The sequence below is a fragment of the Eufriesea mexicana genome, unplaced genomic scaffold, assembly GCF_001483705.2.
Source record: "Eufriesea mexicana isolate 0111107269 unplaced genomic scaffold, ASM148370v2 scaffold3780, whole genome shotgun sequence".
Classification (NCBI taxonomy): Eukaryota; Metazoa; Arthropoda; class Insecta; order Hymenoptera; family Apidae; genus Eufriesea; species Eufriesea mexicana.
The window spans coordinates 1,740,590-1,755,208 of NW_016911795.1; the positions used below are offsets into that span (position 1 = coordinate 1,740,590).

Sequence of the window (14,619 nt, forward strand, 5' to 3'; positions counted from 1 at the left end):
GGAAAGAGAGAAAAAGAAAGATAGAACGCGAAAACGTGAGAAGGTTCGAGAAAAAGGCTGCTCCTCGAGAGCAAGAAAAGAAGGTCCCCAATGATGGTAACGTTCCGCTCATTTCCTTGACAAAGAGCTCCTGTGTCCTTTTGGATATTCCCGTCGTCGAACCGACTGTTGCAAAAACGAACGCGAGTCTTTGCTCGTGCGCTGTTATCTTCTGTTAGCGAATCCTCTTCGTTTCCAAAAGAATCTTCGAGTGTTTGACCGTGATCCTTCTTGTTAGCCGTGCTTTCGTTCGAATAGAATAAAAGAAAAAAGAGAAAGAAACGATCCGAACCCAAAGAGGAAGCAAAAGAAAGCATCTGTCGAAAATGAAACAAGGATAACGGTCAGGATGGAAGAAAAAAATGGAGAAAACGCTTTCAACACGAACTTAGCGAACTAAAAAGCATGCGTGCTTCTTTCACGCGTCTCTAAGTTATTCTGACGCCTTTCATTTTCGAGTTTATAGCGTGTTAGAAAATGTAAATCGTAGATAGATAAATGTCACAAAGGTAAGAAGTGTTATTACGTTGAAGGTACTCGATAGGAAGGTCGGACGCTGACAATGGGGTCCAGTATTCCTGGCTGTGGAAGCTAGCGAACGTCACCCAGTCACCGTACAGCTATCTGTGGACCAATACCAGCACCGCACCGGAATTAATCGCGGGACCGTCCAGAAGGACAATGTATGTTACCGCATTGTACTTCACGATGACCTGCATGACCTCAGTGGGCTTCGGTAACGTCGCCGCCGAGACCGACAACGAAAAGATTTTTACCATCTGCATGATGATTATAGCCGGTACGATCCTTTCTGTTACTTCTGTACAAAAAGGTGCACAAATTTACGAGCATTACAATTGACCACCCATATCTGTGTTCACAGCCCTATTGTACGCCACGATCTTCGGTCACGTGACTACGATAATCCAGCAAATGACGTCCGCAACGGCCAAGTATCACGATATGCTCAATAACGTAAGGGAATTCATGAAGCTGCACGAGGTGCCCAAGGCACTTAGCGAACGCGTGATGGATTACGTGGTGAGCACATGGGCGATGACTAAGGGCCTAGACACCGATAAGGTACTCAACTACTGCCCCAAGGATATGAAGGCGGATATTTGTGTTCATCTGAACAGAAAGGTCTTCAACGAACACCCTGCATTTAGGCAAGTTTTGTTTGTCTTGCTAGGATTATTGAAATAAATTATTTAATGTACAGTACAGTAAGAAACACGTAGAATAAGCACAAAAATCTTTTGGCTGCTGTATAATAATTCTAAATTTTGTCTCCAGATTGGCCTCTGACGGTTGCCTCCGTGCCCTGGCAATGCATTTCACGATGTCCCATAGCGCACCAGGTGATCTATTGTATCACACAGGCGAATCCATCGATTCGTTGTGCTTCATCGTGACCGGAAGCCTCGAGGTGATCCAGGATGATGAGGTAGTGGCAATCCTGGGCAAAGGTGATGTGTTCGGCGACAGCTTTTGGACGAACCCATCTGTGGGACAAAGCGCTGCCAATGTTCGAGCTCTGACCTACTGCGATCTACACACGATCAAGAGGGATCGATTGTTGGAGGTGTTGGATTTTTATCAGGCCTTTGCTAATTCCTTTGCCAGAAATCTTGTTCTGACGTACAACCTTAGTCATCGGGTGAGTACTTTCTTTTATCTTTTTAATTTAAAAGAAAATATTCATTATTGTCAGAATCAGTTATCTGATGTCGATGAATCATTCTATTCCTCTATTATGTTAAATCTTAGGATTTATTTCAATTTTCTGATAATATTCGAAACTGCTAACTGATTTTGAACAAAGCATGTAAAGGGTACAACAAGCGAAAAAGAAAAAACTTCGTATTTCAAGGTTTCAAATCTTTATTGAACTTTAGCATTACACTGAATAACAGTGCAGTGTTTACTCTTTGGCTTTCTTTTGTCCGGCAGATAGAGTGAACAGTATACGCCAGACGGTTCATGTACGAATAACACACAGTCTTATGTAACAATAATAGCGAATACGTGTTGTACAAGTTTTTTCTCATCGATAGACTTTATTCAGAGTATCAAGAAGTCCGGTTAAAAATGATTGATGACTCACCAGGCACTAGATAATAGGCATTCGAAAGACAGCAACTTGCACGATATAACTTTTTTTTCTTTCTTTTTGTTTTTTAAATATTATTCTATCGATCGTAGAGTCAAGTGGAAATGATAGCAGTATGAGAGATCAGGCCGTTACGGGGATGTGAAATTTTATTTTTCAAAAAAGTTAGCTTGTAAACAGACAAAAAGAAGTACAAGCTTGCAGAATGCAATTGTTGTTAATCTTTTTTTATAATTATTATTATTATTGATATTATTATTATTATTATTATTATTATTATTGTTATTGTTATTGTTATTATTTTGTCGAAACGATTCCACGAGAACTACGAAATAATTTTTTTTCTATTTTTTCCATTGCATTACAGATACTGCTTGACAAGGACCTTCTTTCGTTTCTAAAAAGCCGATACAGTTTTGAGTAGCCTGATATGTGTGTTCTTTCTGTAGAATCTTTAACATCACAATTACTCTTTCTTCTCTCTTAAACCACACATCTCGCTGTACATCTTACGGCCAGACATCTCCAGTATAACTTTCGCGGAAGAATCTTGATCCAACACCGACTTCGACTCTCGTTCTTCTTCTTCTTCTGCTTGCGGAAGGGGACCTACACCCCAAACCTCACAATGCTTCAGCTTGAAATTCTCCTTACCACTCAATTGTACATAATTCTGGAAGGTTATACAGGATATACTTGACTTTCCTGTTCCATATTCACAGTCCAGCCATAAACCTGGGTAATTCAATTGACCTCCCATAAGCAGACCATTAGGCATAGTTTGTTGATAAAGATTTAAATATTGATAATGGTTATTGTAACCAGCAGAGGGAAACGTGAGTATATCTGGTTCAAGTTTAAACAAAAAGGAGGTTTGATTTCCTATGAAATTTGGTCCAAGTGCCCAATTATCTGAGGCAAAACCACCAAATACATGGTCATCTGTATCTTGGAGTATTATAATGGTAGATCCTTGCATGGTAATTCTACCAAGCATAGTAGAAAATGATTCCCCATGCACTTGACTAGAAAATAGAAATCTCCATTCATTGCGAAGTTCATGGGGCAAACTTAGATTCAAGAACAAAACATCACCCAGTCCCAGAATGCTAGGAAAGTGTGGTATATTTTCTAAGCCTTTGCAACCAGGCAAAAGATTTAAATCGTTTAATTTACTACTCGTATTCTTATCTCCTTTCTTTTGAGAGACTAAGAAAAGGCACTGGAATACGTGCGACTGAATGGTCTTGAAAGTAACTGTTGACGAGAACCAGTTCTCTATTTGATCAATGGTTAGTGTATCTCCATATTTGACTAGATCTTCACACAAACTTCTGGACCTCATTCCTATCCTCCTAGTATTTACTGTGCAACCAATGCTACTCCATGTTAAATAATGTGCATTTCCTGAGTTTTTTTGCAGTCTCAAGTAGGAATTTATAGTAGCTTGAACATATTGAAGGAACGTTGTGGTAGGTATTTCATGTTTCTGTTCCTCTTCTGAGAAACCATTAAAAATCAGGCTAGTTCTCTCCTCTGGACTTCCACGAACAGCAAACACATATAGTCTGCCAAAATTCTCTCCATTAATAGCAGACACTCTCTTTCCTGGTTCATGACAAAGGAACTTTACTACAAATTGCAATAGTACATCGTCTAAATGGGTAGACCAGTGTTTAAATATATCTTCGCGTTTTATGGAGCCTGAACTTCGAGACATGGACTTGAACAGATTCTCCACCAAGGTCAGCTCGTCCGCGGAAAGAATATTTGCGGATGAAGCGGAACGGCTCGAACCATGACCCATCTAAAATAAATCAATTATCTTTATCGAATTCATTCCATAGAACTTACTATAAAATGACCATAAAGGTCGTTTTTGTGTAAACATATGACTGACGAACGATTAATCTACTTTACAATAGTTTACAATTCACTATTTACAATAAAATAGATCAATACAATTCATTATACCTACAAGGGTGACATGTACGTTATATTGAAAAGTTTGTCACAAACCTTTCGAACACAAGCAGTACTTTCCACAGCAATCCATATACCTCAGTTTTCCCAGTAAGAACTAAGATCCGACACGAATGACAGAAATAAAAGTACGTGATAACACGTACGCCCTTTCAAAGTCCTTTAGCAAACATCTAACTAGACATTCTGATACGAAACTTGTCGAGAAAAAATTTGCATCCTCCCTTGATCCAATACGATAAATAAAATATTTTAAGGTTAGTCACGGTTGCAGGTAGGCTGCTACTAGTGTGCCTATCGACTGCTTTAATGGCGCATGCGTAACTGGTGAACAAAATTATTCCCCCACCCCTAACCTACAACTTTCTGTCTAGAAAAAAACAGTAGGGGAACGATTCTTTTCTGGCGTCAGAAATTATATTGTCAAAAAAATTAAATTACTCTAATTATCTACGTTCTATTTAAGTAAAAGAATATCAGAACGTAAAATCATAAAATATTAAAATTATTAACATAGACTTCGTTTCCTAAGAAGATTAATAAATGAAGGCACCCTTCTATTTACTTTATATATAGAGACATCAGATGTACTAAAAAAAAATTCGAAAATTATTTTAATAGATTGATCTGTCACGTAACCGTGCAAGTATTAATTTTAACACTCGACAATCAACCGAATAATGGTCACCTACATAGTAAGGAGTATAAAAAATCCGATAAAAGGTCCGATGTGTTCGAGACCATTAATAATAGCAAAGAAGCGACTCGGGGGCATAAATAATTATTCTGGACTCCATAAATAAATAATCCCCTGTCGTTCAACTACGCCATGTTGTTCATCCTGATTAATTATTTAAAGTATATAACATCTCATGACGAATTTCATATTTTGCAAGTATTACAGCAAATTCAAGAAAATGAAAAAAAAAAAATAATTGATTTACTGACTGCAGTAGTCGTTTAAGCGTGTAAAATCGAATCAAACGTTTTGTGCAGCTGATCTTCCGGAAGGTGGCCGATGTTCGTCGAGAAAAAGAACTGGCAGAAAGAAGGAAGAACGAGCCACAATTGGATCAAGCGCAGGATCACCTGGTGCGCAAAATTTTCTCGAGGTAGGGACAGATTTGTTGCCCATCAAGCTGGAATGGATAATATCGAATCCATTCTATTTAATAACGTACGCCTCTCTTAGTGATCTTTCATTTTTGAACAAAAAAATCAAACGTTATAGTAAATTAATAAAAAGAAATTTATTAATATATTTTTTTTTACAGAATTTATTTTGATTCGTTCATAATTTACAGGTATTACTGTGATTTTTTTGTGGAATGGAGAAGCATTGGGAGAGGTCGACTTTTAAATTTAGGATTAATTCAGTGGATACGTATTCGTTTAAAAATAAATCGAAACATGTGTATACTATCTGACTGAACTTTAACCACTGGTTATGATGTTTCTAAGTGAAAAAGAAATATGATTTTTCTTTTTTCTAAGACATATCCTCAGAACGATTATTTACAAATGAATATGTACCCACGTGATAATTAAGCTGTCGTGCAGCCTCGATTCTTCCGTATGACTACGTGGAAAGCCGCGCAGAGTGGACAGCTGGTCTGTATTCACAAATCCAATAGGCTGACGAATATATGTATCTTTTTTTTAATCGCAGTTTCACTGGAATGTCGAAGGAGAGAACGAAGAGCGAGAATGGACTAGTGTGAACGATCTCGAATGAGCATCTGAATTTTCCCTCTGTACGTGTGCATTTCCCCCGTTGCAAGCTTCCATCAGCACACTAGGGATAAGAATGGAGCCAAGAAGAAAGAGAAATAAGAAATATGGGAAATACACGCGTACAAAGATGTAAATGTATTCAAGCATAAATTACAGACTAACATTGCAAGGCGGAAACATAAGCGTGAAAGTTTACGAGAGAGAGGGAGAGAAAGAGGGGAGAAAGGTTATGTTAGCGCACAAAGTGTATATCGGTGCAAAAAAAAAAGAAAGAAAGAAAGTAAGGAAAAAAAGTAAAATTAGAAATTTTCGTATCGTATGTTCTGGTAAATTGTTGTTGATTGTTGATCGTTGCTTGGCTGGCCTGTTGTCCGTAAAGGTTCAAGACCGACGGGGATGCCCAGATCGGCGTGAGCAGGGCCGCGAACGGACGGTCCCAGCAGGATTCCGACGAGGAGCTCACCGTGAACGTCCTGCCGCCCTGGCCCAGTTTTAGGCAATTTCATTTCTTACGTATTTATTTATCTTTCTTCATTCTTTTTATTGCCATCTTTGCTACTTCTTACGTACACTCTTATATTATTGATTATTATTACTCTATATTTATATTAATTCGATTAATTATTCTTCTCATTATGATTATATTAATCATCGTTATTATGATTGTATATCGTTATATATTATTATTACTGTTCTCCACTGTGATTTTTCTCTAAATACATATATACATATATATACATCTTCCTCTATATATATTTTTATAAATATAAACACATGATTATTCATTGTTATTATATATTTTATATATATATTATTTATATATATGTGTATATATATATATTTATACGGGTCGATTTTGTATATGTATACCTGCCTAAATTATTTGTATCACGGACGAGCAATTGTTGAGAGAGCGTGAACGTTTTTTATTAAGAGAGTCGAGATTCGAAAAAGTACTTTTTTTAGATCGACACGATCCACCTCGGGACGAGCAGCTTTCGGCAACGATGGACCGTGCAGAATTTTTATTCCGATCGTATACACGTACCGTGAAACCAAAACATATCGAATAAAATCGTATTGAACAGAAGAATGCAACCCGCGAGATCGTTTTTTCTTCTTGTTCTTCTTCTTCTTCTTCTTCTTCTTCTTCTTCTTCTTATTCTTCTTCTTCTTCTAGTCGTGTCGTACCGATCATTCAACTCGCGCGTCTCCCCCGGGAGCGACCGATAAGCATTTCTCGAGAAAGGTTTCGAAGGGTATCACGGATGTGCAATCGCTGTACACACGCTTGAAAGAGAAACTGATATGTATTCTCACTCAGCACGTCTACGAAGTAGCCTGGGTAAATCGAATTTCCATCTTTCGTCCAATCTTTTTTTACCATTTTCCCTATATTGTTCTACTGTTTTTTACTCTTTTTTTTTCTTTTTTTTTTGCAGTTTATCGCCATAACGAGAATAAATCTCCCACGGAAGATAAATTTGGTGTTTAGATGATAAAAGGGAAAGTTCGAAATCGATTTGCCCAGGAACCGCATCTTTTTCCAGATGCGTACACATCACCCGGTGCCATTATACAATCTTTGTCATTTTTGACGATCACTGCAGTTCTGACGAATGCTAGAGTGCTGTAAGATATACGGCTTTAGAGGGTTATGCGCATCTTTCTCCCACCATAAATATATATACATATATATTCTTAGTGGAACCAGGATTTGTATAGAGCGAACTCGAGGACTCTGTATCTCTTTTTGCCAATTTCTAGCTATTTTCTTTAACGTGGAGCAACCATGTTGCTTTATTCCTTCATGAAGCAACACGATTGCTGATGCCACAAGGTTAATACCTTCTCGTTAATGTAAGATAAGTGACGATTTTTCTTCATATCATTGCGAAAGAGATATCAGAGTCTTCCAATGTGCCTCGAGCATCCGATCCTTTTACGATTTTATGCAACGCCGAATGCATGTGACGTACACACTCTAGGATTCAAGTTTCTCTCTGTCACCTGTACTTATATATAAACGATGCCAAGTAGCTGCTTGAAAAACTGCCAGATTGCCAACGATTTCTAAGAATTCGAATCTTTATTTTTTATTGACTTTTTTAGAAGCCTCAATCGCGGCATGTTACGTGCATGATAGACACATATAGTACTTTTTTAATAATAATGCAGTTTAGAGCAAAGTGACTAGAACGAGGCGATCCACTTCGTTTCTTTTCACTTCTCTTTCTTTCCTTTTTCCGCCTTCGACTCGATCAAATGATCCAGTCGATTGCTCAATGGCATTTCTACAGTTAATCAAGCAGCTCGTTACCATTACAACTGTATCATCAAACGTTACGTCGATGAACCACGATTGCGGCCGACCATTAAGTACAAGTCGACTCTTGCCTGATACCTAACACCGGCTTAATAACGACAAAGTCCGGGTTCCTTACGATCTGTGATGTTCATATTAGGAAGCACCTTGATAAATTCGTGGATAACGAAAAGAAAATGTATTAGAATCTCAGCGGTATAAATTCTGCCTGACCGTAGATTGACTCCTATCACTATGAGTATCTTTGCGTTTCTCTTAACACGATTCTTCAGAATATCAAGTCCTCGATAAAATCATGTTAATAGAAATATCAGCCCAGAAGATTCGCGAATAACGGGAAAGAAAGTATTTTATAACCTCAGAGGAACAATTATGTTTAGCCATAAATCATTTATCGTCACTGCAATTTTCACTGTGTTTTACTTGGCGCAATCGTTTAAAGCTCCGTTTATAAGTTCTCTTTCCTTAACCCGTGATCTTCCACTTTATTTAGAATCATTGCTCTAGGAAGTCCGAAGGGAAAAGATTCGTTTCTTTCCCTGCTAAAATGTAGCGATGAAGAGAACAGGCTGACACACGTACCTATTTACTCTGATTTGTTATTCTCCGCTCGTGTCCCATCGGAGTACATCAGTGCATAACCGATAACTTAAACTTTGATGCTCCCAACGGGCACACGGTGTAATTACGGCTCGAGAATGGAGTTTCTAAGTCGGCCAATTCAGCCTAAAAAGTACCGCGATAACGTGTCCTGACTTTTTATCACAGAGACACTTCGTTCACCGAACGAAAATAGCATTGTGCCCAAACAACGAACCCTGAAACGTCACGAGAGCACGTTTCGCTTTCATGGCTTCGTCACGAGTCGCATAAGACTATTTCTTTCTGTTTTTCAATTAATTATTTCTTTCTTTTCTTTTGTTTCATTTTCTTTCATTTTTATTTCTTTGTTTGATAGATTCCAGGCCACAATCGGTTCATCGACGTCGCCAGGTTTTCCCGTATGTTTTGACCGGCATCTTATCACCACCGAGAATATTTTCTTTCGAATCCCGTAGGCACATCAAAGTAGGTTGCTCGTGAACACCGCTGGAGCTGTCTCCCCTTTTCTAGCCTCAGTAGAATGAACTTGACTCATTTGCCAAAAAAAAAAAAAAAAAAGCAGAACCAGTACAGTGCAAAGAAAAAAAAAGAAAAGGAAAAGAACGATAGTTCTTCCCCTTGTTCCCAGAACAAAAATACCAAAACTGTATATGTATATATGAGATATATATAAATACTTGTATATATAAATTTATATATATGCATATACATATATACAACTCTGCTAAAAAAAAAAAAAGTGGAAATGAAAATAGATGACGCAGATTATGATCTTCGATCAGATACGATCGAGAGAAAGTAAAGTTTCACGATGCCCAAACCAAAGAAAAATAGAAGTGAAACTTTGAAACCACGAAAAAGAAAAAAAAAAAAAAACAAGACAATATGTACAATATTCTCCTACCCACGATTTGTATACACCATGTAATCTTATTATTTCCCCCTTTATTTAATTGATCGCCTAGTGAAACTGGCCTCTTAACCCCAGTAATGTAGACAGAAGTAAATCACGTCGACGCAACTAAACACGGGCGTTTTCGCTCTCTACTTTTTTCTATCCAGGTTCCGCAGGGAGAGACACACTGCCGACGTGGAGAAAGGGGACGGAAAGGACGGGAAAGAGGGCAAAGAGGGCGAGTCTTCGCACACCAGGAAACTCTCCACTGCGGACGAGAGCACTGCCGTCAAGGGACGGGCCGGGAAGTGGGGACGACTCTTAGGTAACGAAACAAAATTTATTTTTATGACGTACAGAGTGATACGAAGTTAATGAGAACACAGTTGTAGGTTTGGAAGATTGCAGGAGCTTCAGAGATTACAGGAAAATTTTTAAATATGCGGTCGTAACACTACCCATGAAAAGGAGGAGGATAACCGTTTGCAACTGTTATTGTAATTGTCGTAAGAATTTCTGACCCCCGACTACATATCTCACTTTCGTGTCACTCTGTGTAAATTGATGAAAATTGATGGAAAACCATGATATAGTATGAGAAGCCAGAAGAAAGTGGAACATAATTATCAAACGTGATATCATAAAATGTAGGAAGTTTCCATCTTAATTTCCGTATAATAAAGTGGAAATTTTCATACAACTGAATTTAAAACAAAACAAAATTCTATGAAATGTGTGATTTTCTGCAGGAACATCTAGTCTGGACTCTGGAAGCGAGGCAGGGACTGGAGTGGACACGTTTAAACGCTCCCTAAGCGCCAGAGACGCTCGACCCAGTTCAAGTGCCGGCAGCAACAAAGTGTTTCCCAAGTTCGGCAAGCTTAGCGGCACCATCGAAGAATCAGGAGACGCAGAAAACGCAAAAGAGACCCAGCAACAACAGCAGCCACAACAGCAACAGAACACCGCAGACTCGAAGCAGCTTCAACTTCGTCGACTGGAAAGCTACGACGATGGACTGATCACCACTCAACCGAGCCATGATCGCGAGATTCTAGCCGCCGTGCTTGAAGTAAAGGTGGACTTGAAGCTGGAAGTGCAACGGGTGAACCAGAGATTAGCCAAAATCGAGGACATGCTGCAGACGTTGATGAGCAGACTGCCCGCGGCTAGTCCGCAACAGCAAAAGAGTACGAACAATTTTTCGACAGGTGGTAACGGTGGTTCCTCTCAGAATCAGTCGACCATCCTGCCACAGGGCACATCCAGTTGTCAACAGGGTTCCCAGGCTACGCAAACGTCCGGGGGAAATATAATGGGGGAACAAAAGGTTTCTATAGCAACTACGTCCACATCGACGACTGGGGGTGAAGGTTACAGAGAACAAGGAACAACGACAGAAAGAATCTCCAAGTCCCAGGAACACCATCATCATCATCATCATCATCATCAATCGCAGCAATCGGATAGACTGAAGGACAGTAGTGATTACAAAACTTCCTCGAGAGAAGTGAGTAAGGAATTGCTGGAAAGACTGGCCCAAGCGTCAACTTCTAGAGGGGACGATTCTACGCCTCTTGGACCATTGATTTTGAGAAAGAGAAGAAGCAAATCGAGGAACAAGGGAGCTGCACCATTAGCACCGTTAGCTAGTCAGCCAATCAGTCCATCAGAGGCGACGGAAACCACACAGATGCTCGAATGCACCGATGATAGGGAACAGAGTACCACCACGACGGACAGAAGCGACAGGTCCGATAGGAAGAGGCCTCCGCCCAGGCCCAGGGAGTATTTGTGAAAGTTCTTGCGACTCCGCACGGACGTCTCACAGTTGATTTATTGTTGGAAATCGCTGGAATGGACTGCTATTCTCGGGAATACTTGTTTTAGAAGTTAGATCGGGACGTTATGCAGTTGGATATAATTTGACGTGGTTTGCTGCAGTTAGATTGGGTCGACGCAATTGTTAATTCGCTTTAAACCAAGAAGAAAGAAAAACTAGTTGTTTTGGAAATTGTAATAGCCATGTATCCTTTGGAGAAAAGAAGAAGAAAGAAAAATATGAGATATTGGAAGAAAAAGAAGCCATATAAGAGGTTGCAAAGTTTATGGTTTTTTAATGAAAACCAAAAAGGAGTTGAAAAGTGGCTAGAAAAAGAGGTCGGCTGTTTCAGCGAATTCTTTTCAATAAAGTGAGACGAGCGTGCCGGTATAGGCATAAGCTATCTGTAAAATTTCACCGCGTACGTTTTAAGGACATACTGCATTTTCGCTACTCGCTTCGCGTCTGATTTTTAATGAGCAATTCGTCGGTACACGCGAAGAACAAACCTGATACGAGAAGAAAAGTACTAGTATAAGATCGTAGCCCGTCGAATGTAAATGGAAACACGAAACAAGAGGGAAACGTAAAAGAAAGTGATAGATAAAAGATGAAGAAATAAAAAGGGACATTCATGCCGACGAAACGGTCCCGCTATTATAATACAACTTGGCATATTTCTGCATGGCCAAACACGCGATTAAAAGCAAAAGTAAACCAAAGAAAAAATACAAAAATGTATATCGACTTATATACTGCTTGCGACGGCTTCTTCGAGACATCGAACGTTTAATCGAGAGGATGAAAACTAAAATTCAGAATACTCACGTTCTAACACGTAAGGTAACACACACTGTAATCGTAGGTTTACACGCATCTTTAGGGGATCTCAGCTAGACTCGTGGTTGCGCACGATAGATTATAAGTAACAAGAACAACCAACAACAAAAACAAAGTAAAAAAAAAAAAGAAAAATGAAAGAGTGTGTAGCACAATAGCAATTAGAGGATTTTTGTTCGTGTTCTTAATTAATTCGCTATTAATTTTTGATTAATTCTACCGAACAAAAAATATTGGCAAATATTACAATTGTCCGATGAACAACGATACATGATTCTTTAATTGCTTGGAATGGTTCAGACTCGACGATAAGCGATAAAAGCGACGAAAATTCGAGAAAAGTCTGTCTAGGAATGAAAAGGATGTCAAAAGACTTCCCATGTTTAAATTTTTGAACAGCTCCGTGACTCGAAGTGAAAAGCGTCGAGACGCGTTGTCGAGTATCGTTGCTTCGCTATCACTACATTGTAGTGCTGTGTTCTTTTTATTTCCTTTTACTTTCTTCTCTATTTCATTCTATAACTTTCGAGAAACAGGATTCGCGAGTGCATGAACGTTGATTGATGGCTTCTTAATAGTTCCGTCTCAGTGAAACGTCTGTATATGTATGTACGTATGTATGCTGGCGCATGTATGTGTGTGAGTGATCAAAATCGGCTGCAAAAGTGGATTTGTGAAAAATTCACCGACTTTGGGAGAACTTCCATTGAATATTCGATAGCTCAAAGCTATTTGTACTTCATCAAGTTTGTGACTAAATTATTCTGCCTTTTCAATCTTAATTTTAGCGATTCAAATTTTTCACATCGTTATCTGTTGACTGTATCCTTCACCATTTTGATATTATTTATCGGCGAAAGAAGGTACAGAGGTAAAATTCTTTTGCATTTCTTAAGTTTCAACGTATTTATTAAATTTAAGAGAAAATTATACCGGAAGTGCTCCCGCAGTTCACCTTCGCGTCACGTTTTTGTAAGTCTCCCTTCAGAAAGTATTCTCACTCCTCTCTTGTGGAGACCTGGTTCGTAAAACGATTCGTGGACCACTGTCCTTTTAAACGCGTCAAAGATGTTATCAGTTAAGAACCGAGGCTAAAGCTACCCAACAAGGAAGAATCCAAAGTATACCATAAAACCAGTTCTCGTAAGTACCTAGCAGCTACCGACAAAGGCCATCTTTATTTTTTTAAGCGTGTTAAACAACATACTTCCCCTTGTTGCTTCGGCTTTTGCATTAGATCCTTAACGAAAAAGATAAGAAGAAGCTACAGTAAAGACGTTTAATTCGATAGTGGTTCTCGAAACGTTTCGTGACTCGACGATAAATAAACATAAATTGTTAAAAGTCAATTCGGCCACGCCCTCGAATGGTTATATTTCCGTGCAACAATCCGCGAAAATGAAATATTAAAAGAAAAAAAGAAAGGAACAACAGAGAAAGAAAAGCGAAAGAAAAGAAGAACAAATATGTAAAATTTTGTTTGCATTTTGAGCGAATTCAAAGTAGCTACGTGATTACAATGCGACTTCCGGTCGCGTTCTCAACAATCGTTACAGACGCCATAACGGAAACTCGAAGATTCCGTTCACTTTGTTACATCGCAGAACATGACCTAATCCAGCATTCACATGGCATTCACGAAAGCCAAACAGCAATATTAGGTGTATATATATCTTGTAACTACGACACGTGTATATATATTCGTACATACATATATATATACACATATATATATAGAAAAAACTGACAACATGACGCGTAATTCGTGTCAACGCGTTTGCAATGAGAAAACGTTCAAGAAAGAAGAAGCATTATCACGCGTGACTACTTTTTCCTTTTCGTCTAATTCTTTCTCGGCTTCCGGCGCAGCTTTCTATGTCGAGTTAAACTTCAATTGAATAACGAGAATATTTATACACATACCAAGATGTATAGATGGTTCAAACGATGTAGCGCTGATAGATTACTGTATTAATCTGGCGGTCCCAATTATTATCGGAATAATATCATTGAAATCGTTGACACTAAAAACCGTCTACAGTTCCTAGTTATAAATACTTGACGTCAAGCGCTAAAGCAGGAAAAATTGCTTATCAGTTTATAATTTCAACTTATAATTAGTTCGTTAACTAATACTTGCTATCGATTTCCTATCGATGAATTCTTTTTAGTATTTTGAACATTGTCAAGAACTTAAACGTTTTGTAAACTATTGTCAACAGTAGTCAGCAAATGGAAGAACTTAATTTGCCCAGTTTTCATTG

General features: G+C 38.6%; 2 protein-coding genes across 5 annotated transcripts in view; one reads left to right on the forward strand and one right to left on the reverse strand.

Moving 5' to 3' along the window:
- eag (potassium voltage-gated channel protein ether a go-go) overlaps positions 1-12,574 on the forward strand; it is a 60,166-nt gene extending 47,592 nt beyond the window's left edge. For 2 of the 4 annotated variants that reach the window (XM_017905409.1, XM_017905410.1), the window contains 7 exons: positions 573-838; positions 923-1,208; positions 1,336-1,699; positions 5,132-5,247; positions 6,249-6,365; positions 9,861-10,018; positions 10,443-12,574. In XM_017905409.1, coding sequence (XP_017760898.1) covers positions 573-838; positions 923-1,208; positions 1,336-1,699; positions 5,132-5,247; positions 6,249-6,365; positions 9,861-10,018; positions 10,443-11,491 — 2,356 coding nt within the window. In that variant the 3' untranslated portion in view covers positions 11,492-12,574. The remainder of the gene's footprint in view (positions 1-572; positions 839-922; positions 1,209-1,335; positions 1,700-5,131; positions 5,248-6,248; positions 6,366-9,860; positions 10,019-10,442) is intronic. The other 2 variants (XM_017905411.1, XM_017905413.1) reach the window with 1 other exon arrangement.
- Positions 2,545-4,397, reverse strand: LOC108551302 (TLD domain-containing protein 1). The gene is made up of 2 exons (XM_017905414.1): positions 4,172-4,397; positions 2,545-3,959 (listed from the first exon to the last, which is right to left on the reverse strand). Exon 2 carries the CDS (start codon positions 3,957-3,959, stop codon positions 2,619-2,621), a length of 1,341 nt encoding a protein of 446 aa, XP_017760903.1. The 5' UTR covers positions 4,172-4,397; the 3' UTR covers positions 2,545-2,618.
- Positions 12,575-14,619: the final 2,045 nt, after the last annotated feature.